Below are 23,833 nucleotides of genomic sequence, written 5' to 3'. Positions count from 1 at the left end.
CCAAAAATATTACACGGGTGTTAAATTTGTTTATGTATTTCTTTTTATCTTTTCAGATTTTCTTCAAAAATCCAGTTCACTAATGTATTACTAAAATTTGGTCATTGAAAAATTGAGGGTTAACGTTTTTCGCCGTGGGTTATATTCGTGTCACATTTCAATTGTTGCATGGTTCGCTTCTTTTTATAGTAGCGCAGGAAAAGATTCGGGTTAGTTTGTTGTTTCCTTTGATATAAATGGAAAAAGGTCCAACCATATCAAAAATGATTTCGATTTACGAGTAATACTATATACAATTAAAGATCGCAGTAAAACTATTAAGCAATTAAGTTTGAGATAGGTTTTCATTTTCCATTTCAGGTACTTATCTTCTGAACTTACGTAATTTATTTATAAAAAAATAGTATTAATATTTAACTAACAGATACAGAGTTGCGTACAATCGTTCATTGTTGTGCTAGCGTTTCGTTCGCGTACACAGCATTCACAATACTTAAATGCTGTAGTTTAACAACGAATTACCGTGCAGAGATGTACATAATCAATAAGTACTTATACATTTACACACTCAGAGGAAAAAAATTGTCATTATTACTGTATTTTACACTTCACGTTTTGTTCCAACCCCGTCGTTCCAATTTCACCTTTTCTTTTCAAAGAAAATATCGTTTTATTTACATCTAGAATGTGATTTGGAAACCGTTTCGTTCTACCCTCTTAAAGCCAAGGATGCCACGACGGATCCATTCTACACAAATTGTCATGACTGTTAGCTGCGGCGACCAAAGTACCGACTTTACTGTCGGTACCATCGAAATTGGCAAGAGAATTGAGTCGCGTTACTATCGCCGTAACAGCTCGAGTAACCATAGTGATGAGCAGTTCACCCTTCATGTCCGGGGGCGCTTGAGACGCGTTCTCAGAATCCTCCTGCTTCTTACTATGTTCGGCAATTACCTCGTCACGTAGAATGGCTCGCAAAATGGTATGAACCTTGAACGATGGCTGGACCAAACATCGAGCGGTCGCAATGGCACTGGCCGTAAGCGGACCGGAAACACCTGAAAGAAGGAAACCAGGACGAAATTAAATGGTAAATAGTATAATTGAGAATGATAAAAGGTGATGATAATCAGGTAATCCGTACCAGTGCTTGTTAAAAACTCAAGAATGTTGGGTGTTAGACGGAAAGGCACAGGTCTGTTCGCGTCGAGTTCTCCAGAAATATCATCAACGTCGAATTTGAAATAGGCGACGTTTATCAGACCTGAATCCTGGTGGACGTATGTCATGTCAGGATTTAGTCGCGTCAAATGAAGAACGTACTCGGCGAAACAGGCCAACGATAGCTGCAGCGTGAACTGAAAATTTCAAGAGAAAGAACCACGTAAGATAATGATCGTTCAAAGATGACAACGCCACTACCCAAAATTTCCTGTACTGTACCATTTTTCTGAAAGTCCAGTAGTCAGTCGCTGTTGGAAACCTCTTCACCGCCCAGTCACGGAGCATAGTTCTCGCTACCATTGTGGTTTGAACCTCTTTCAATATGTCCCTCAAGACTTGATGGCTAGCTTGAGCCCCCCTGGCCTGCACAGTAGCGAGTCTTTCATAGTATCTGGCGATCGGGGCGTCGTGTTCGATTCCAAGCTTGGCACAGCCCTGTTTGTAAATGTCGAGGAGCGATATGGACGCAGGATTGTCTTCAACAAGCCGCATCTGCGGCGATACTGCGATCACTCTCGGCACAGTGAAGTGAAGGAACCTTCGGGAGGTTTCTTTCTGCTTTGCAAGGTAGTGGTTCAGCATTCTAAGCAGCTGCAGCACCCGCTCCTCTCGCCTCGCGTCTCCCAACCCAGCGTCGTTCACCACTAGATAAGGATAGAGGCGGCCGTTGTGACCGCGAATTCGCAGGCGGCGTGCTGCTGTGTTGTGTCGTTGGACAACTTCGACTCGAGGCATGAAACGAGCGACTCGTACGTAATAATGAGAGTGCTGTAGAAAACAATGAGTGATAAGACAGAGAATAACTGGAGCAAGTGTCGAATCGCTGATCAACCATACCTTAGGCAATAAAAATTCGCCGGGCAACTCGACTTCGGCTGTTTTTAGGCTGAAGTTACTGAGGAATCTGCATTTTTCTTCGATTAAAAATGACCTGTAAAAATGACAGATGTAAGACGATGAGCAAATTTTATGGAACCCATTTATATGTAAATACATCGTACACATACTTTGGCAGTTGCTTCGTTTTTCCCTCAAGTATTTTTATCCACTTCTTCAACTTGCTGATCAGGTTGTGAAGAAGTCTAGCACCGGGTACGGTGAAGTCGAAGTCACTCGTAAACTGACCCTTCATTGTCTGGAATACTGGATCTTGGACAGTAGCCTGTGCTCTGCGGGCCAAGGACTCAGAAGCGGCAGATCCGAAGGTGTTGTTGACATTTTGAGACGAGGAAATGTTCTCTACAAGGATAATTGGGTGATATTATCATGTAAAACATTACGATAGTAATAAGCTAACAGCTAGATTCAACTTACCGATACCAATTCCAAATGTGGATACGAGTTTCTTGACAAAATTAAGAGTGTGAGGTGTTATCGTCGCCTCGCTAACCGCACCACGATTCTCGAACGCAATCGCATAGCACTTAGCCAGTCCCTGTCTAAGCTGCCTGAGTACCTCTTCGTACCATGTCTCTCTGAACCAGACCATCTTGAAGATGAAAAATGTGATAGAAACTCAAATATTCGCTCTAAAATCAAAGCAAAGACTACTGAAATAATTTTTTACCTGATCCACGATCCCCTCTAGACTGGAGAGAATCGTCGGATGAATGTCCCTCTGCATGTGCATGATCTTCGAACATCTCCACATCGGCGGAGTTGCCCTGATGGGTGCAGTTTCCGGTGCAGATTGCTGGGTCGCAGCACCGGCAGCGTTTCTTCCTTCAGCACCGTCGTGGGATTTTCCGGCAGCGAGTTCTGCACTTTTGTATCTTTCCCGTTGCTCGATTTTCAGAGTCAAGTACAGTGTTCTTATGGAGAAGTAAACAGCTTGTGGAAACATCCGCCCCACTTGACTGAGTAAAGTTAGTATGACGTTACCCTCGTGCCTGACGAGGCACATGAGTAGTTGAGGGATCCAGGGGAGCCACTGAATCGGTGGCACGCCAACTGCATACTTGTCAACAGCCTCCATCAACGAGCATTTATCGTCATCGTAAGTCAACAGCCATAAAACTTTGGCCAGGTATTTTCTGGACTTGGACTCGTTCTGATGTCTGCACGCGTGAAGGAAACACGTTATCGCACTTACGCCAATAGATATTTGCCTAGCGTCGCGTGTGAAAATGTGCTCGAGGTAATCACCCCATAAAGCCCAAGCCTTGACCAAGGTATCGTGGAGTTGGACTGCGGCTGAGAAGGCTTTGTTCGCGTCGTCCGATCGGCCGATTTGCGAAAGAAGCATACCTTTCAAAGCATAAAATTCGGCAGTCATCTCCTTCGTGAAGTATTTGAGGTTCGTTGATTCTATGACCTCCAATCCTTCTTGCAGTTCATTTTTGCCAGTAATAGAAGCCATCTGCAGATAACACTTGACCTGCTGTCTTATTTTCTGGAAACAGTCGACTATAGGGACACTCGGTATCGTGTATATCCTTGAGAGGGAGTCGAGACACACACCGGAGAGATTATGCTTCCTCGCGATTTTGCCAAAGTGGATAATCGCCTGAGCCGAAGCATGAACCCCTAGCATAGAATGATTGGTCGTCTGATCCTGCTGGGAGTCGTAATGGTTAGAAATGAAAGTATAGTGATGTTGCCTCCAGGTGAAGATGTCAGACCAGTGGCTCAAATCGTCAGCGATCACGGGTAGACGGTTCCGCCAAGTTTTAACGACGGCTTTCATATCGTGCAGGGACGAAGTCCGCCCGTGAAGGAGACCCTGATGAATCTGCATCGCTTCCTGCAGCTCCATTATTTGTTGCGCTGCTTGAAGAAGGGGAAGATGAATGTGGCTGACGATGTGGGGAAGCCGACGCCATTCCCTCATGCAAAGCCCGGATGCTAATTCAACGTATCGCTCGACAGCGCTGAGGTGTTGATCTTCGCCATGACAGATGGCTAAGAAGCCACGATACAAGTTCACCTTCCAAGCCATTTCCTTGGGGCAATTATGTTCAACCTGGGCAAGCGCTTCCTTCATCATCGACCAATTTGGTATTCGCCACGAGCTTTCGAGTATGAGGAAAGGATTCTTTTCAGCCTTCTTACTCCCGTAGTCAAGAAGTAGATCCCACTGGTTCAACTCCTTGGCACATCGTATCCAATGCTGGTCCCAGAGTATAGCTTCACGCTGGGTCTTGAACGGAGCCGGAGTCGCGACGTAATCCTGCTTAAACTTCGTCATGGCGACATCGTAGGCGTTTTGAGCCTGCTCGAAGAAACCTTGCTGCTCCAGAGCGGTTGCCTGGAGGGTCTCCTTATAGTGAGCGTGCTTCTGCCAAAGTCCAGACCACATGTCCTCCTCGCATAAAAGCGAATACATATCCGACAGTGAATCGAGGATTTCAGCGTGAGGACTATTATCCGGTTCGAAATCGTAGCAGTCTGATTCTCTCTTATTTTTAAACTGGTTATTACCATTGTCAAAGGCCATCTGTTCCAAACTTAGCGTCATTCGGTGCCAAAGATTGTGCGATCGACCCAAGTACTTCATCAGCGCTGGTCTTATGGGAACCGGCGGGTCGCAGTGTGCCATTGCCTCGACAAAGGTGGCGATAGCGCTGGGGTGACAGTCCTTCTGAATAACGTGAGTGCCGCTGCATATGAAGGGGACCATCTCGGCAATGAGAGTGTTGTGCTGGTGCTCATCAAGAATGCTCCACAGTCTTGGGAAGGTGTCGAGCCAGACGCGTTCCGCCAAATTCGTGTCCATGTGGCAAAGCTGGGCCGTTGCAACAAGTAGTTGTTCTGTACGGATCTTCCTTGACTCTTCGAGGAACTCCCCTTGCTTGGCGATTGACTGCTGTAGCGTAGCTTTCCTGACCGACGTAATTTCTTCCGTCACGATAGCCGGATCGCCACTGGACAGATCCATATCCAATATTTCGTCCTTAACGTCGTTAGTTTCGTATATATCGCGAGGTTCCTCCTTCGCCGATGTATAAATGACGAAATTTTTGTGCTCCTCACTATCGGCCATGTTGATTACAGACGTGATACTGGGCAGCAGAGTATCCTCGTTCGCTAACTGTACTTGAGTTGTCGTACTGGCGGTAACTATCAGCAATTCTATGCATTGCTTTATCCAGTAATGTGGTCCCATCGCATCCCAGCTCTGGCTGCAAACGATGTAAAGTAATCTGTCATGCAAGCGTCTCCGCATTGAGCCGTCAAATACTTGGAAGAATTTCGCCCTTATGTGAGGCTGTATGCAACGCAAACCGGACAAAAATGCGGGCTCGAGTTTCGATGTCAATTCCGATGCCTTGAGCGTTTCGTCACGATAAACGTAGTTCACCAGCTCAAGAAACTGTCCATTAAGCTCGAGATCATCCGGGAACCTCTTTTCAACATACTGCATCATCTTAACGAGCAGTATCGACTTCTCTCTTAAGCTGGGCGCCTGATTCATCGCGATTGGATTTTTATTTTTCATCCATTCTTCCAGCATCTTTGTTATGGCTTTCATTACTTTGATATCTTGAGTTTTTTCAATCAAACCAACGAGTATCGATCCGACGAATGATTTTCGCATTTCTACCCCCATAACGACGACTCTGTTTTTCACCAAGTCGAGACTGAGTATAAGCAGCTCACTGCCAACCGGGTTAGCCTCTGGCTGAGCGGGATGAAGGTGATCCTTGGCCATCCTATGAAGGACCTTCATAAACGGAGTTATCAGACGGTCGATGTAACTCTGATTGTTGGTGCACGCTGCCTTGAGCATCATCAATGTACCGAACAACGAGCTCGGAGCGGCGGATGGGTTTTTATCATAAGCAGCCAACCCGTCGAATATAAACTTCCCGACTGTCGTGTAGAGCGTGTCAAGCTCTTCGTACTTGGACGCGACAGTCGACGAGGTTGGTTCGGTTGGAAAAATGGTCATCAAGCGAGACAAAAGTCCGTGGACCAATCGGATGACCTTGGTATTGCTGCTCGCAATACATGCGCCCAAACCTCTCTGTAAGGGTTTACAGCTCGACAGTATTTGTTCCCTCTTCATAACGCCAAGGAGAAGAGTCATCAGCTCCAGAGCAGTGCATATGTTTCCATAATTTGGCTGAGCGTTGTCGACACTCGCGAAAACTTTGTCCAACCAAGATAATTTCAAGTCACAGGTTTGTGGCCAAACATCAGGTTTCAGAGCCATTTTTAGCAGCGTTACACAGCGTCTCGATAGCTGTTCACCTGGGTTACCCGGCGTCGTTGTTGCGTCGTTAACCTGACACGCCAAACGCAACAAGAAGTTCAACACTGCGTCAGCATGCGCTCTTTCAATGGGCTTCGTCGCCCCAGGTTCTATCTTCGGTGTTATCAAAGGTAGTGTGGCGGAGCTTGTGGTCGCCTGAACAGCCAGACGCTTTGTCCCACTCGCGTCATCCATTGATGGGCGTTTTACAGCACCCGTCATCGTCCCCGTACCGCCGGTCTCCGCGTTCTCAGCCTCATCCTTGATACGGTGTAATTCCCACTTAATTATAACCTCGGCCAATTCGACAGCCAATCGTCTGTGCTCGATGGTAGCCGTCGGGCTGAATCCAAGCCTCTGAATCGAGTTGACCATGTGCTGTACCAGGTGGTGTCTGACCGGGTAGTAGACCTTGTAGTGGCGTACCACCAGTTGCAAAATATGGAAAAGTTGCTGCATGGAATGTCCCTCTTCGACGATTATCTTCTTTGTCCAATGCGTCAGCATCGTGTTGCCGTCTTCCATCCTGACCGGCATCGCGGGTGTAAGTATTTCCAGTGCTTGCCTTACAACGTTTCTTGCTTCCACGGCGTGCGCCTTTAAAAGACTGTGAAACACTTGGAGCACGATACGTTTGTGAATTGCAAATTTCGCTATGATATGACTCAGTAGCAAGTGACCATGGTACCTTGTCGCTGGATCGACGCAATTTTTACCGAGAAGACACGGCCAAGCAAATGTCATAAGCCGACGAAGCTTGTTGCCTTGCTTTTTGTTCGTCACGTCATGGATATGCTGTGAGGCTTGTTCAACGAGGAGGCAGGAGAACTGAAGTAAGGAAATCCGCACACAGTCCGCAGATCCAAACGGATTGTCAGGATCGATTATTTTGCTGATAAACACCGACACAACGTTCTCTGGATTGTCTTGATACGGCATCGGAGCACCTCCAACGAGTTTCAGTCCCTCTCCACGCTCGAAGCTGGTAGCAAAGCAAGGTATAATAATGAGCTGCAAGACTTTGGCTTTCAACTCCTGAGACATATTATTGGTTGGGAAATGTTCGACGAATCTAAAGAACGCGTTCCTTTTCCACTCAACGGTGTATTCTTGGGCGACAGTGTTCTCCAAAAAGTCCCGGAGGAACTGGAAGTCCGGTACAAATCTGTCGCAGGTTGCTCTGAGCAGTTGGAACAGAAGATCAACGTCGTTCGGCCGATGTCCAAAGTAGTGCAGCAATATTTTTACAATTAGCTTCGGCTCTTTCCAGTGGCAAAAATCAACGCTGTCGACTTTTTTGTGAAGCGCCTGATATTCGTCATTGCACCAGATTTGCTTCAGCGCAGCAACGAGCTGTCCCTGAGTCGAGAACCACTGTTCGTCAAATTTAATTAAAATAGATATAATCCGCACCGCCTGATGCTGCAACTCGCTTTTTTCCGCCGAGGTTAGACTGGAATTTGTTTGCGAGTGGGCTAACAGCATTGTCGTCAATCTAGCTGTGCTATTGCGGAGAACGTCTCTGAACGGTTTTGCATCCTTGTGCTTGATTAGGAACTCCAGGTATCTGCTCCATTGTTGATCTTTTATGTTATTGTCGTGCAAAAACAGATTCAGGGTTTCAGCCGGATATCTAAGTAGGAATTTCATCAAAGGAACTCTGAATGGACTGGACGCCTCGACCAGGAGTGATTTTTCCGTCTGTAAAACGAGTCTGCAGAGGACGTCTATAAACTTTGGTGTAGCCGCAGGTATCTGATGGAATATACTGATAATGATTGCGATTTTCTGTTCGCTTTCACCAGACTTTGAGACACCCTTGCGTGCTTGAATTGCGTTTTCAAGCAGCTTCTTCAGATGCTGGAGCAGCTGTTCGCAAAGCGTGATACTGAAGGTGCTTGGAAAGAGTTGAGTAAGGTACGAAAGTCGCTTGACACAATTAAGACTGAGATTTCTGTGATCACCCAGAGTCAACAGCATCGGTCGCATAGTTAAGTGGACGGACTCCATGTCGATTTGAAATCCGGCGATGAATTTTTTCATACACTCAAAAGCGGCCTCCTGTAACTCGGCGTTCGGTTTCTCTAGTGCTTTATAAAGCACGCCGAATATATTCTCACGACAAGATACCACGTAGTGACAGGCGGCCAGTGCCTTAAGCGCTGATTTTCTCAAAGGTATTAGATTCGAGACAGATTTGTAGCACGGAAGTTTGTTCAGATTTGCGTCCTCGGCTTCGCTTAGTGCTAAAAGTTCCTTGAAGAATACTTTATGCTCTACAACCGTTAAATCGATGGTGAATAATCGCGGCTCAAGTGTTGTGCAGAAGGTGTTACCATCCATGAGACCGATCTGCGCGTTTGCCGGCTGATGTCGGAGCAGATGCTTCTTTGGCGGAATCATATCGGCCAAGACCTCTTTGTGCGGTTCCATCACTTCGGTGACAGTTTTGTTCTGAATTTCACCGAGTAGACGTAAAGAAGCCATCGCCTGTTCGCGTACCATCGTATGGGGCGATGTGACCTGTCTAACCAGCTCGTGAGTGACTTCGTAGAGACTTTTGTTCTGAGATTCTGTGAGATCAGGGTTGCCATCCTGAATCCCGGGGTTTGCGCACACCCTGAGCATCTTCTCGAGGTTTCCCTTCGCCATATCAATAGCCCCATTCGAGACTTCACCGGTTAAATCCATCATGACAAACATCAGGGCTTTAAGGAAGACGAACAAATGGTCCAGTACCCACTTGGTCGCCATTCTCTCATACAAAAACTTTATCGCCGTGCATCCTCCCAATTTCGCATACCAGGCGCGCTCGTAGCACAAGGAGCACATCCGCTCGGCCAAATATTCCATCAATGGTAACTGACAGGCTCGTTCCCTCGAGCCCAGGATATTCGTAGCAGTTTCAAGTATTAATACGAGTGCAAGATTTCCAGGTTTGCACAGTTCTTTTTCCTCGTGTCCCATTATCACCGTCAGGGCATCGATTAGTACCAGCGGATCGAGCCCGTGAAGCCGGATTTGTTTCCCCGTCAAGCAAAATGGCCCAGCCTGCTGGGCAATAGCTACCATCGTGTAGTGTCTGACCAAGGCAACCATGTTACCCAAAACAGAGTGACGCAGCTCCTTTATAGCAGCTGCTACGAAAAGCCCGGTTAACGCGGTCTGGTGAACGTTCCTTGCCACGGTGTCGCTGCACTTGTACCGCGGACCTTGTTGTCGGAGTATTCTTCCCTCTTTGAAGCTTGGATGCATAAACAATTTATATAGGGTCAGTTTGTCGTCGTCAAGTTTGAGAGATGCGGCCAAATAGCATCGTATCACTTCCCAACACTGCCGCCTGTAGAAGGGATCGGTGGTATTCGATTTAAGTGCGGCAAATGCGGTTTCTATAGCTTTTTCAACTGGGAAATCGATCGGTTTAGCCGATTCGTGGAAGAAGGCAACGATCGCTGGCGAGTTTGTCTCCCTGTCATTGTACTCCAATTTCTGTGGTTCGATCATCATCTTTCGATTACCGCCACCAAATTTACCCAGAACTCTGAACGCCACGTGCGCTACTTGGTCCGTCGGGTTTCTCAAGGTTCTCCATAGCGCTTGCATAAGGTCAGCTCTCACTGGCTGAATGTGTTCGTACAAAAAGTCCGGCTGCAAGTTGTCCACGCATAATTCAAGCGTTCTCAGACCTTGACTTACCAGCGTATGGCTGCCGTTTAGCGCCGAGACGAGCGGGTCCATCAGCATCGGTAGATAAGGAAGCAGCGAGCTAAGTCGTACAGGAACCGTCAGACAGAGTTCGACGAAAAGATCCTTCATGTGCTGTTTATGCAGGCCAGACTGAAGCCTGTTCAATCCCTCAAGCAGATTGGGAAGCAATGGTAAAAACTCCTGATAAAGTAAATCGTGTGAGCCACCACCGATTGATCTGAAAAGCGCCCTGAGTAGGAGAAAATAATTATAAGGCTCTTTGGCTGACATGGCAAGTTCCATTGAACGATTGACGATCTGATGAAGATGAGGCCTTAGCATGTGTTCGTTTTCCGCCGGGAATAGTGAGACGCTTCCAAAAACAAGCTTAAAAAGTCTCAAATAGAGGTTGCTCCTCTCGACATTTGACCCCATGTCGTCCATCCGCTCGAGCAGATACTCGACAAGGACGGTAGCGAATATCGGTGAAGTTGTTGGATTCGCCAGAAATGAGTTTCCAACTATCTGCAGGGCGCAATTTTTGAATATCCTCTCGACCATGTAGTCAATGGTGGTGGAAAATATTTCCTGAAACGTTTGCGGATTCATCATAGAAAATACACCGCTAAAATGCTCCAGTACTTCCTTTTCTTCCTTGGTTCTAACCGTTTGCGGTTGAGCCGGTCTGCCGGGCTGTGCGATAGCGCCAGCGGCTGGTGGTCCGATGGTGTAAATGTCAAGAGCCTGCAGCGCCCACTTGACCAGTCTGATGAAAACCAGAGTTTCTTTAGGCTGAAACTGTTTCGACTGTGTTACCTCGCCAGATTTACAATTAGCACAGCCCCAAGTGATTGTTTTAACACCGCAAACGAGAGTCTTGACCAGACTCCTATAATCCGCAACGTTGTAGTTTATTGCCTGCGATGGTGGGAATCCAAATTTCGACTTTCCGGCGTCTTTGTCCTCCGCGTTAAGGTCCACAATGCCGGATTTGGTGTCCTCGGTCTTGACCTCGTTCACTAACGCCTGAAGCTGCTTGGTCTTGCCGAGTAGTACCGGCATCTGGAGTTTAGTTATAGTCTTGAATTTCAGGACGAAAACCTCTAGCATCCGCATCAACAGTTCTCTCCCCTGATTGCTGTTCTCGGCATCAGACCTCTGACGTATGCATTCAACCAGGTTGAGCAACAGCTTGCACGACATCGTCTGTATCGTGGTCGGCAGGCTTTGATCGTGAACGTTTTTACTGAATAGGTGAACGGCTCTGGCCAGATCGCTAAGAGGCAGAAGCTGTCTGACATGGTGGACGAGGTCAGCAAGCGTTGAGTAAGCCAACGGCCGGAGGGACTCGTGAGTCGTCCATCCATGACCCAGGAGTACATCCTCGTCGAAGAGGCGTTCCATGTGGGGAACGAATTTGTTCCTCAAATCAGTTGCAAGAATGTGTCTGGCAGCTATGAGCAATTCTTTTCGCAGATGCGCCACTTCCATTGGACACAGTGTGAGTAGTCCCAGCATACCTTTCACCATCATCGCACTGTGCTGAGATACAACGTCTTGGTAAATTCTGATTATATATGCGAGAAACGAGAGCGTCTTTATCTGGGCGCCCATGAAATCGACGAATACTTCCTTGTTGAAACCAGGCGATGCTCTGTGCTGGAGACTCGGTTGAAGCGTTATCGTCGTCATTATCAACGGTATGAAATCCGACACGTCCTGATGAACGTTTTGCTTGTATATTTGGTACATCAGTACCACAATTATCGGTAATTCTTGAAGTACTTTTAAAGACAGCACTGCCTTCGGTATTAGATTGTACTGGAAAAGGAAAAATCATGATTTTCAGAGAGACATCCGGTTCTATAAAAATATATCTTCGAGAGTGAAGTCCTACAGAGAATGTTATCGAGGAATTTTATTTTGCAGAGTGCGATCTTACAGAGCAAAAAACCTTACAGAGAATGCAGTCTTACAGAAATCATTTAACCTGAAATGATAAACATAATGTTTTCTACAGTAATTTAATTCTACAAGGTGTGGTTCTACAGATGTTTTATCCTACAGAGTGCGATCGTAGAGAATAAAAATCCTACAGGGTGCAATCCTACAGAGTTAGCTTCTACAAAAAAATTAAGTATAACTTATACTAGCTTTCGGGGTGAAACAGTCACCTTCTGCGTTCTTACCAGGGAATTATGTATTGTGGTTTCAGATTTTAGCGGCGTAACTTATTCTAACCTTTAAAGAGTCACAAATCATTTTGAATGCAATTTCAGGACGAGAAGTCCTCAGCCTATTTAAATAATTTGTTTGTAAAGACGAACTCTGTTCGACCACAGTCTGTAGGAATTTCATTCTGTAAAGGATCTTATTCTGTCGATTAAAATTTCTGTAGAAAAGACCTTGTAGGATATTTTCTGTAAGCCTTTTATTCTGTGGGATAGATTTCTGTAGAACCGATCCATCTGTGATTTTCAGACAGGACTCTAAAGATGACCAACTACAAGAGACAAATCGTAGACAGAATACCTGACACCGAACACTTTTTAGTTTGTTTAACTGGTGCCTGAGTATGAGTAAGAAATAAATTACATCTAGTAAGTATAATATGCAAGTGTTCAAATGTGAAAACGAAATTTGTGTTTGATAAAGAGATACAGAGATACAATAAAATTTCAATATCAGTATAGAATCATAGGGTATAAAAAAAATGTCCAATAGAATTGTGATAAGTAAAAAAATACCGATAATTGTTAATACTCACGGTAACAACAGTGCCGTCTGCAGCTTTCTTTTCACTCTGAATGGCGGTGATGGTAAATGTTTCAGTTAACAAAGCTTCAATATTTATTTCGGACAAGTCCTTAACCTTGAGGGCTGGTCTAGGCTCAAATATCTTGGGTAAATGTTGCGGAAGTTCGCTGTATATCGATTTGACGAATTGTAAAAAATGTTGAATCTGTAGGAAACGTAGATTAAAAGATGTATGTAATTAATTATCATTGTTTTTCATAGCCAGAAATGTCAAGACATTTTACATATCTTTTTACGTTATATTATTACCTCGGGATTAAAGGTGGGCCTGTACTGCTTGTGGAGTTCGATAATAATCCTCAGGCAAACCAGTATGTTCTCTTCGTTCTCAGTTTCCAACAACTTCAGCATCAAGCTGAGTATCTGCTTAACGTACGTTCTGAGATACTCGTTCGTTGGCAGCCTGTGTATCATTTCTAATATGAGCTTCCGGACCTGCTGTATGTTGTACTCCGATATGAAATGCGGCTCTCCGTCTTGTAGGATTTTCAAAAATATTTTCATCAAATGGTCGAGGAATGCTGGATACTGGGGCGAACACATGATCACCTAAAACAAGCACGTCGACATTCCATTAGTAAATGGTAAAAAGATCGTTGTAAAATTAATCAACAAAGCTCACCTCAAAGTTTTCAGACAACTCCTGTGCTGCCTTAAGCTTTAGTTCGTCCTTTGAGCCAGGGTCAGCCAGCATGGTGACGTACGACCGATAGGTGTTCATCTGCATTGATGGATCCGGAGGAGCCATGGTGAGAGTGTATTTATAAAGTCTGTTGCGATGCTTCTAACAATTAACCGTTGCTAACAGTTTTTCACCCACGCGAAGCATCTGTAAAACCAAATTCATAATTAAAATTGATTATAAATTCATATCATTACTCATCGTGCACATTTCCTCTCAGCATTCATATCTAGTCATTATCTGCATCAACGACATACATGTAATGAGATAAAAACTTTTGACAGCACCATAAATCACCCTGTTTTCAAATTGTTCAAAAATTACCCTGCAAGCGTTGATCTTGACTCTTCCACCGACCGTGTTTGCATAGTTTCAATACCCGTCCCAATTTATTTTCCCATAAATCTACGTACAAATCTCCTCAACAAGTATCATTTTATCAATAACGATTCGCGGAAGAGATAATTGACGGCGATGCGCGAGCTGCAATCCTATCGCTGAATTAATCTAGCTCGATTGATAGCCGTGCTGTACTAGATATGTAGTTATATAACGCTGTAAACAACCCTTGGCAACGACGTTGTTGAATTCTTGCACATTCCCGAACCATCCCCGGTGTTATTCCCTGCGAAACTACTTGCCGTTGTCGAACCGTGTCGGAACATGAGACTTAGGGAAGAAAGTAATTACCGAGTTTGATTATCGTTTCGAAAATTGTGACCCACCCACCGGGATTAAAAGAGCAGAATACCTATCATGAAAGTAACGCAACTTTCTCACCGCCTTATCTGAATCATCAAAATACACGGAATAAGGAGTTATAATTACCGGATAACAAAATGGATGAGAAAACGATAGACTCAATATTTTCAGGATCTCTAAAATCTCTACCGCCGGTGAGCTCGAAAATTGTAAGAATATTCACGAGCTCAACATTCACGGGTAAGTCTCACACACCACCCGCGTCCTTACCAGCAAAATTGCACCCAAGTATTTACTTTCTCTTCTCTAAATCTTGAAAAAATGTGTTCTCATTCTTTATACTCGTAGATACGACTATGGAAAGAAACACACTGATGGCCCAGTGCTACCCGAAGCTGAAAGACTACTGTCGAGAAAAACATGGACTGGAGTTTCAGGTGAAAAAATAATGATCAAATTATTATATGAATCAAATAAAAGTACTTCCAGTACGACATATAAGTTCTACACGCACCTATGTATAGTATACACTCAGCCCTGACCTAGCAATTCGTGCAATTTCGACTGAGAATTGATTTTGCTGATGGCTGGTACCTGCAGGTGCCAGGTACCAGACAAAGAGACGCTAGATTTCACTTCAAAAACAGAGGCTACACATTCAAATCGAATGAAGACTTGATACCAAATTTAACGATTTCATTGCCAGGTGGTGGACATGAGATGGGGAGTCAGAGACGAGGCAACGGACGATCACATGACAACAGAACTCTGCATGAGGGAAATCGAAAATTGTCAGCGACTGTCCATGGGGCCGAATTTCGTGGTAAGAATTCGATGTAATGGTCATTGCCAGAATCGAGACTATTTATTTCAACCGTCGTAGGTGTTTCTGGGTCAAAAATATGGGTACCGTCCAATACCCACCTACGTCTTGAGCTCTGAACTCGAGATGCTGAGAATGGAGTTGGAGAGCCAAGGAATGGACGTGAACGTTTTGGACACTTGGTACAAGAAGGACAGCAACGCGGTCCCTCCGACAAGCGTATTACAACCGATATCATCGATCTTGAAGAACTTTAACAACAAAGTACGCGACTTCGATTAAGCTGAACCAAGCAATGAGCACAATCACAAAAAAGGGTAGTAATTTAGTGTTATTTCGTTGCTAAATATTTACGCTACTACCAGTTTTCTTTCTGCATATAGTTTTTTGAAAATGGTGATTTTTTACTGACTTGATTACTTGAGCTAACACAACCGTTCCAATTTTTTTTCATGTTTAATCACGAGGTTAAAGTCAGTAACGTTAACATAACGAATGTAATCTTAGAATGACTTTCCACAAGTTGGCTTTTCAGAATATAAGTACGTTTTTTTTTAATTATGGTTTGGTGAACTAAATTTTAGACATTATAAAGCTACGGAATAACGATTTTTAACGACCATGTATGTAAAATCAGTAATATTCGTTTTTTCATAAATAGATGGCACAACAAAATTAAAAGTAGAGCAATAAATTACCAATGAAAGGGTACTAAATTTGGCCATTCTGATGAAGCGAAAAAAAATTGAGTGGTGCTAACTCAAGAATCAAGTCAGCACAACCAACATTTTCAAGAAACTCACTAATCGGCAACAAAGGAGCACTAAAATACTATACCGTTTAAAACTGCATTAATACGATATTGTTTTTTGTAATTCTACTCATTTTATTGAGTCAGCTTAACAGGCATAATTACGCGCACAGGCTTTATTTGACAATAATCAAAGAATATAACTTCTTATAATTTCTTTCCTCTTCAAGAGAATCCCGAAACTACAACAGGAGGATCAGGCTATTTGGTGGGACACGATGACGAAGATGCAGAAGTTATTTCGAAAGGGAGCTCAATCGCTCTACAACAGCGGAAAGTTCGACAAAGACACGATGCACAATTATTTCATGTCCGGTGAGGGTCGTTAATAACTGGCCACGTTATCTTGGAGAAAAAAAAATATCGACGACTCGATTGGTGCATTCAATTTTTCTATTCCCGCTTTCAGTTACCGAGAGAGAGGTGATAAACGGTATCCTGAATGTGAAGAACACCAAAAACCACTGCCTGGCTTACGTCAGGTACATAAACAATATTAATCTCCAAAATTTAAGAAAAGCAGGCCTCTTCCTCGACATACTGAACAGAAGCTTGGACAACGAGGCATCGCGACTACTCGCCGACCTGAGAGACGAAAGATTACCAAACAAGATAGAGAGTGTGAATTTACAGAGGTTTGTGGATGGAATAATTTACGTTTCCACTTATTTCCAAGACCATGGTAAGCTATTATTTTCTAATGTTGACTTGAAGGTACACGGTAGAGTGGATCGGGAGGGAAGGTCTAGACCCGGAAACGCACGGAGCGTACTTACAGCACTTCATAACTCACTTCTATCGAAACATAGTTAAACTGGTAGATCGAGCTATGCGAAAAGAGGACAGTTCGGCGCAGGGTCAAATAATAACGGAAATACTGCAGCACCTCCACGCGTGCAACAACTCCGTGAAGGTGAGATGAAAATTCAAAAAACGACATATTATATCACAGGAGGTAGAAACAAGATCAGTAAACAAAAACCTCAACAATCCATCGCAGGTATTTTACGGCAGAGAAGACACTCTGGAAAGAATAAAAGCGTACATGCTCGACGAGGGTGAAAAGCCGCTTGTCTTATACGGCGAAGGAGGTTGCGGTAAAACGTCTCTCCTGGCAAAGAGCGCAGGTTTAACACACACCACTTGGCTGGTGGGTAAGAAACCTATAAGCATAATCAGGTTCCTGGGGACCACACCGGACAGCAGCGCGCTCACGCCTACCTTGATATCAATTTGTCAGCAGGTATTCACCTTATTTCACAACATGCAACAGTTGTACTTTTCACCATTAAAATCCACCCATTGACCGTTGCGCAGATATCCTACAACTTCATGCTACCCTTCGAAGACATTCCCGACGATTTGGTTCCTCTGACTGCCCACTTCAAGCACCTACTGACACTGGCTAGTCCTGAACAACCGATACTATTGTTCTTGGACAGCGTTGATCAACTCACGGGAACCCAGGGAAACAAATTGTCATGGCTACCGACTAGGTTGCCCCATAACTGCAAGGTAGGTGTTCCACAATTATTACAATTGGAGAAGACGCGTCTCATGATAATTCGTAAACAATGACCATCAGATGATCTTGTCCTGCGCGGCGGAAGAAACAAACCCGACAATTTCACGGGACTATCATTTGTTGCGTAGAATGATAGACACGGAGGATAGTTTTATAGAGGTAACGGCGCTCGGAGAAGACCTAGCGATGGATGTCATAAGGTATGTAGGTAGCACTTTCCATAGCACATTATTCTGTCTTAATCGTTTTGCAACGGGTGCATAGAATGTGGATGAAGACAGCGCACCGCGACCTGAACAACTACCAGTGGCGTCTGGTGGCAAACGCCATAGCGAAGTGCTCTTTACCGATATTCGTGAAGCTTGTATTCGCTGAGATATGCCGATGGAGAAGCTACACCAAACCGGCCGACACCCACCTTGCGAGTACAGTGATGGACAGTATAATGATGCTTTTTGAGAGGATAGAGAAGCAACACGGTAGAATTTTGGTCTTTCACGCGTTAGCCTACATCACGGCGGCGAAATCAGGCCTGTCTGAGTCTGAGCTTGAGGACCTTATTTCCCTCGACGACAAGGTACTCGACGACGTTTACCAGTACCATCTTCCACCGGTGAGGAGGATACCGCCACTTCTTTGGACTAGGATAAGAAACGATCTGCCCAACTACCTAAGCGAGAGAGAAGCTGACGGTGTCAGCGTAATGAACTGGTACCACAGGCAATTCCGAGACACGGCTAAAGAGAGGTACTTCAAAAACATGAATATGGCGATGTACTTTCACTCAATGATCGCTGACTACTACCTCGGTATTTGGGGTGGTGGAAAACCGAAACCTTTTAAATACACCGAGATACAGAGGCACAGGTACTGTAACACAATTTCATCATCATTTTCCAACCGAAATTCGAATTCACAAGTATCTTTCGCTCTTTTTCAGATTCAACCTTACCGACAAAGAGGGTATCGCAGATCGAAAGGTGCCTGAACAGCCGCTGGCGTTTTATTCGAAGGAAGGAAAGCTCTCGAGATATAACTTGAGAAAGGTATAAACGCTTACCTTCTTTGTAACTTGTATACAGTCATTTCTAACAACTTTCTGCTGTTGATCCTAGTTTGGCGAATTGCCTTACCACTTGGTCAGAGCACGGAGATTCAAGGATCTGTTCGAGAATGTTCTATTCAACTATGAGTGGCTCCACGCGAAGCTGAGCTCCTGTCCTCTTCAAGCTGTCTTATCGGACTTTGAAGACGCGTGCAATAATATCGACGACCAAAACCTGGTCAGGTGAGTAACTCCGCGAATCTCCGTATCAATTATTTTTTTCATCATCTCCTATCGTCAATTTCTATAGAGAGTTGATGCTCGTCGCTGACGCGCTGCGATTAGGAGGTGCGATTCTAGGCAATCATCCAGACATGTTGGCCCCGCAGCTTGTGGGTCGGCTTCTTCCAGAGATAGGAGGTAACGTCAACGTCAAGATGTTGCTAATGGCGTGCGACAAGGATGGGGCCAAAGACTGCGCCTTGTTACCACTCTACCATTGCCTCCACACCCCCGGTGGACCGTTGAAGGTAGACAATAAACATACACGATAAATTCTCAAAAACTTCGATGAATGAATAATTTTTTTCTCACTTTATTCACGCAGTATTCTTTGGAAGGGCATCAATTCGCAGTTTTCGGTTTTTGCCTAACGTCGGACTTCCGATACATTGTTTCGATATCAAATCGATTCATAACATGGGACCTGAGCACCAGCGACATGACGAGAGATGTCAATCCAGGGATTGAGGGTATAATGCAGCAGCTGGTTTTGAGTCCAGACAATAGATACGCCGCCGCTTATACAAACAACAATCAGGTAGCCTCAGAATTTTTCAACGAGTAAGGAATCACTCATTTTTTCTAATTTTTGCAATGTCACCCGTAGATCGTTGTTCTAAACACATTGACCAGCGAATTCGTTACAATAAGTAACCCTTTGCCAAACGAGGAGCCAGTATACGGCGTCCATCTGATGAATCAGTATGTATTCATATTCGGGCGAATGGGTTGGTGCAAGTTTGATCTGAGGGGAAATTTATTGGGCAATCACACGACACCTGAAGATTCTAATCAGTGGCAAATATTACGTGAGATGACTTTCTCTTGTTTACTTTTCTTTTACTGAGAATTTTCCATCACGACTACCTTAAAACGCGAATGTGTTCTCTTTTGGTTACAGATCTGGAGTACACGACGCTCAACGAGTACAGGATAATATTCTGGTCAGGAAACTTAGAGGACTCAGCGATGCTTCTACACGCGTATCGTTCGAAGGGAGCACTGGACCCATTCGAGTTTCACAGGTAAAAAATAACTGTAGGCTTCGCTTTTTATTTTCGATCTAGATAATAACAAAAGATGCATTTTGGGCACAGCGCGATGGTGATGACCAGCGATAAGAAGACCTTATACGCATGTTCAACGAAGAACGATTACCGAGTAACGAAATACATTTGCGAAGAGAGTTCCTCATACTGGGAAAAGGTTTGCGAAATGCCTCGTGCTCACAACGACGACGTCGAGTATCTACTCCAGCTGAAGCTGGACCGTGACGAAGAAACGCTTCTCGGGACATCGGGAAACGGCTTTGTCGTATGGTTCTTGGAGAGCAAGAGCGACGCTATCGTAATGATGCTACCGAACGGCATCAGGAACATAAGCACGCGGATGATGTGTTCGAATTCGATAATGATAAGTGGGACCAAGAATTACGCGGTGGCAGGAGTGAGGTGAGAAAAAAGTGGTCTTAGCTTTTTCCATATAAAACTCTATCATCGTCACTTACGTCATTCGTACACGCAGGAAAAATTTGTACGTTTGGAGCCTCGAGACGTCAGCCCTCGTTAAAGTGCTCGACGCCCATTTCGCTAGGATAATTCAACTCGAACCATTGACAATTGGCAATTGGAACAGCGTTATAACATCGAGCATAGACAGAAGCGTGAAGGTTTGGAATATCAACAACATATTCGAACAGGTTCACGTTATCGACAGACACGAGCTGCAGATAGATTCAATCAGGTAACAATAATTTTTCAACATCCCTCTAATGCGTTAATCTTCAGCTAAACCTACGTAACATCATTTCAATGCTAACAGCCTTGCGGAGCACTGCAACTTGGCTGCTACGGTTACCAGAGGCTGCGTTGGGATTTGGAATCTCCAATCAGGACGTCTGATTTCCAAATTGGCTGACAGCCCACTAGGGGCGATAGTGACTCATGCCTGCATAACACACAATGGAAAGTGGGTAGATTTTATATACCACTATTAACGATGTGGTAATACCTTGGAAAAATTTTCAGGTATATCGTGTCCACCGAGTCAGGAAACGTTTTGATATGGAACAGAATTACAGAACAAGTCCTATTCAAGGAAGAGCAGCCAGGCGTACGCCAGCTTACGCTGATCCCTGATACCAGCAAATTCCTGGCTGTATCAAGACCGAGCAATCCTCCCGGTGTCGAAAGCGTCAGAACAACGGCTACTCTTGTCGTCAGAAATATTCCTGGTAATCGAGAGCAGTGTTTAAAGTCTATTACATCCAGTGTACATAAGAAACCAAATTGGAACTAATGTCAACCCTACTCAACAGATGGAAGAACAATGTTCTCGTTGGAATATCCAGTAAAAAGTCAGACAGGAGTACCGTTTAGACAAGCTGTTCTGACCTCGGATGGTGCGAACCTAGTCGTACCGGCAGCTGACAAAGGTAACCGAGACTGTGTGATTGTTTACAATGCAAAAACAGGGGTCCTGGTCAATAGAATTCCGGTTAAAATACCAGGACTCAAAGACATAACAAGCATAGTACCGATGCCACACCGTGCTCATTGGGTTGGCATAATTGGCTCGGATAAAGGGAGCATCATGGACATAAACAAGAAGAAAATCATCAGATCGGTGCCCAAGTGGAGTGGAAATATCAGCAAGGATGGTAAACACACTTTATATGCTCCCAGCAGGTAAGAAATTTCAGTAATGATTACTGATTCCTTATCACATGGCAGTTTCGGGACTTTGTATTTTAAACAGGGGTGGTCTCGACCTTATCGAACTGAAGAAAGGAACTACCGTCAAGACCTATATACCAAAAGTTGCTGAAGGTGTCTTCACCGTCATTTCAATGTTCAATAGAACAGATGACTACGTGCTGTATTACCACAGTGGTCGCAAAACGATTAGAGTATTCAGGTGAAAAAAAACGTCCAAAAGTAATCGCTCTGACCGATAAATAACGAGATGATTTAATATGGAAATAAATAATGCTCTAATTACATTTTTACTCCCATAGATCTTCGGACTGCGAGATGATAGCCAACTACAGAGTCCAAGCGGAACTGAGCGCGATCGACAGTACCTACGATGGAAAAAGCATAGTGTTGGGGACTGTTGATGGATGTGTATCGGTGCTGGCGATCGCAGATCCGCAGAAACCAGAAATGAAGGATTACTTGTTGAATTTACCGTCGCGAGACGAACAGGTGAAGCTACATGATAAAGAAAAGCGCATGTTTGTTAGAGGTTATGAACGCGACGGTGAAAAAATCGCGAGATAGAGTACAAATATATAAAAAGATGTTACAATATTAATCGTGAGATTGCAGATTGAGCAGGGGTGAAAATTCGTATTGAATCGTGGGCGAAATGAAGCGAAAGAACGTAGTTACTAACCTTTTTCGGTATGTTGACGTGCGGCAGATCCTAACCTCGATCGTCGGTTACTTCTTTCACATGATTGAATGTCTCTCATACTTCCTTGGAAACAATTCGTCCACACATTCACAAGCCAATTCACATCACACAACACAATTTTCGACTTTTCCGTACTATGTTTGTTTGTTTATTGCACATAAAAACGCAAAAAGTCCGTGCCGTAGGCGCTCCGAACACCGCTAAGCTGTGTGACACAATTCACACTCCCATCTTCCGTCTGCTTGGTTCACCTCCGCGCCATAGAGTATCATGTGTATATATAGAAAGCTTATTTCGACTGCGACGAACTTCAGACTGGTCGCTAGACCGAACGAGATATCGAAACGCGCCGCGCGCTTGAAGACCGCGAAATAAATGAAATTCGAATCATACAACCAACCGCCACGTATATTATTATGTGATTTTCGCTTTCAGTGGAAAAAGAAGATGGAGAAACAGCGAGCGGCGACAAAATTCAAGGCGGCAGCTAGAATAGCGAGGGTAACGCACGATCTGGTGCACGTTGTGAGGAAGAACAATGCATTTGTCGAGGGAAACGATGCGACTGATGAAGAGGCGGATCAGTAGACTGCCTTACAATTAGATGTTTCGTACTCGTTGCATCATGTTGTCGGCGATGAGAATACTTGGCTTGTTGCAAAACTTATCTTGGTGTGTTATGCCTGGAGCATAATCTTCAAGCAAAAACTTGAGCATAGATAATATACGTATTATTGGCAAACTAATAAATTATTATAATCGTTGATGTATTGAGAAGAATTTATAGATATTCATGAATTATAGATATGCTACGGGAAAGAAACAAAAATGCAATTGTAATTTTAAGACATGAAATACGGAATTTATAGTAATATTTATTTCTGTCTTTTAGCGAATATCGAATATCGAATTTATATAATTGTTTGTTTTTCTTTTTTAGTTATTTATTTATTTATTTTAATTCTCTCTTTCACTTTCTCTCACTTTTTCACGCTTCCTTTCAACTTCAATATTTTTAATTTTTACACTTTGAAAATATTTCGCCATTCGCCTTACTACATACAATAACCTTGCATTTTAATAAAGATGACGAATACGGCAATAACGGATGATGACAATGACGCAGAATATAACTCGGTGTAGCTGCGTAACTGAATTGATGGAGTGGGTTCAGATCAATGTATTGGAAGAAACAAATTGTAACGAAACATAACAAAACAACCGTTCTGCAATACAAAGATACTATTTATAATTAGTTTAAATTTCACGTTTCGACACACTATATTCTCTCTTTCTTTTTAATAATGTTTCACAAATATATATATATCTTTCTTATATGTATATTTGTATTAAGATTTCAGGAGAGACTCTTGATCGATCGCATTTTACTTCCACAAGATATTCGTCCTGTGGTGAAATTTTTTATTTCATTTTTTTTCTACTATTTGGATACTTTGCAGAATCATTTCACTGAAAATCGCTTATTCATTTTCATCATTATTTGTTATTACTCTGAATAAATAATGATTGGCAAGAAAACAAATAAAAATTACTGACATATCATTGTCATGATTATTACTGTTACATATTACCTAAGATCGATCGTAGTGAATGTAGCAAT

At 43.8% G+C, this 23,833-nt stretch overlaps 2 protein-coding genes across 2 annotated transcripts; one reads left to right on the top strand and one right to left on the bottom strand.

The window, feature by feature from the left end:
• Positions 1 to 250: 250 nt before the first annotated feature.
• On the bottom strand, positions 251 to 22,242 carry LOC124409711 (transformation/transcription domain-associated protein). Its single transcript, XM_046887496.1, has 11 exons — positions 22,192 to 22,242; positions 13,548 to 13,754; positions 13,175 to 13,474; positions 12,876 to 13,070; positions 2,795 to 11,929; positions 2,542 to 2,716; positions 2,235 to 2,466; positions 2,065 to 2,158; positions 1,447 to 1,995; positions 1,148 to 1,361; positions 251 to 1,061 (listed from the first exon to the last, which is right to left on the bottom strand). Exons 2-11 carry the CDS (start codon positions 13,671 to 13,673, stop codon positions 718 to 720), a joined length of 11,364 nt encoding a protein of 3,787 aa, XP_046743452.1. The 5' UTR covers positions 13,674 to 13,754; positions 22,192 to 22,242; the 3' UTR covers positions 251 to 717.
• LOC124409715 (NACHT and WD repeat domain-containing protein 2) lies at positions 14,241 to 22,925 on the top strand. Its single transcript, XM_046887500.1, has 25 exons — positions 14,241 to 14,549; positions 14,658 to 14,746; positions 15,016 to 15,132; positions 15,193 to 15,396; positions 16,114 to 16,258; positions 16,353 to 16,578; positions 16,658 to 16,856; positions 16,944 to 17,186; positions 17,261 to 17,458; positions 17,529 to 17,668; positions 17,733 to 18,335; positions 18,409 to 18,514; positions 18,584 to 18,756; positions 18,824 to 19,043; positions 19,121 to 19,333; positions 19,403 to 19,604; positions 19,697 to 19,820; positions 19,893 to 20,246; positions 20,320 to 20,538; positions 20,617 to 20,763; positions 20,823 to 21,028; positions 21,113 to 21,482; positions 21,553 to 21,711; positions 21,812 to 22,001; positions 22,648 to 22,925. Exons 1-25 carry the CDS (start codon positions 14,447 to 14,449, stop codon positions 22,798 to 22,800), a joined length of 5,103 nt encoding a protein of 1,700 aa, XP_046743456.1. The 5' UTR covers positions 14,241 to 14,446; the 3' UTR covers positions 22,801 to 22,925.
• Positions 22,926 to 23,833: the final 908 nt, after the last annotated feature.

This window comes from Diprion similis, chromosome 8 (assembly GCF_021155765.1).
Source record: "Diprion similis isolate iyDipSimi1 chromosome 8, iyDipSimi1.1, whole genome shotgun sequence".
Lineage (NCBI taxonomy): Eukaryota > Metazoa > Arthropoda > Insecta > Hymenoptera > Diprionidae > Diprion > Diprion similis.
This window is presented reverse-complemented; position numbering and strand designations above follow the sequence as displayed.

Bases quoted from the DNA above. Each gene is read 5' to 3' on its own strand.
- LOC124409711 (XM_046887496.1), bottom strand. From the start codon at position 13,673: ATGGCTCCTCCGGATCCATCAATGCAGATGAACACCTATCGGTCGTAC. The intron at 2,717-2,794 runs GTAAAAAATTAT...TTCATCTTCAAG, and splicing joins TAGAGGGGATCGTGGATCAG to ATGGTCTGGTTCAGAGAGAC. The intron at 1,996-2,064 runs GTATGGTTGATC...TGTTTTCTACAG, and splicing joins GCGAATTTTTATTGCCTAAG to CACTCTCATTATTACGTACG.
- LOC124409715 (XM_046887500.1), top strand. From the start codon at position 14,447: ATGGATGAGAAAACGATAGACTCAATATTTTCAGGATCTCTAAAATCT. The intron at 14,747-15,015 runs GTGAAAAAATAA...TTTCATTGCCAG, and splicing joins AACATGGACTGGAGTTTCAG to GTGGTGGACATGAGATGGGG. The intron at 19,605-19,696 runs GTGAGATGACTT...TTTTGGTTACAG, and splicing joins TAATCAGTGGCAAATATTAC to ATCTGGAGTACACGACGCTC.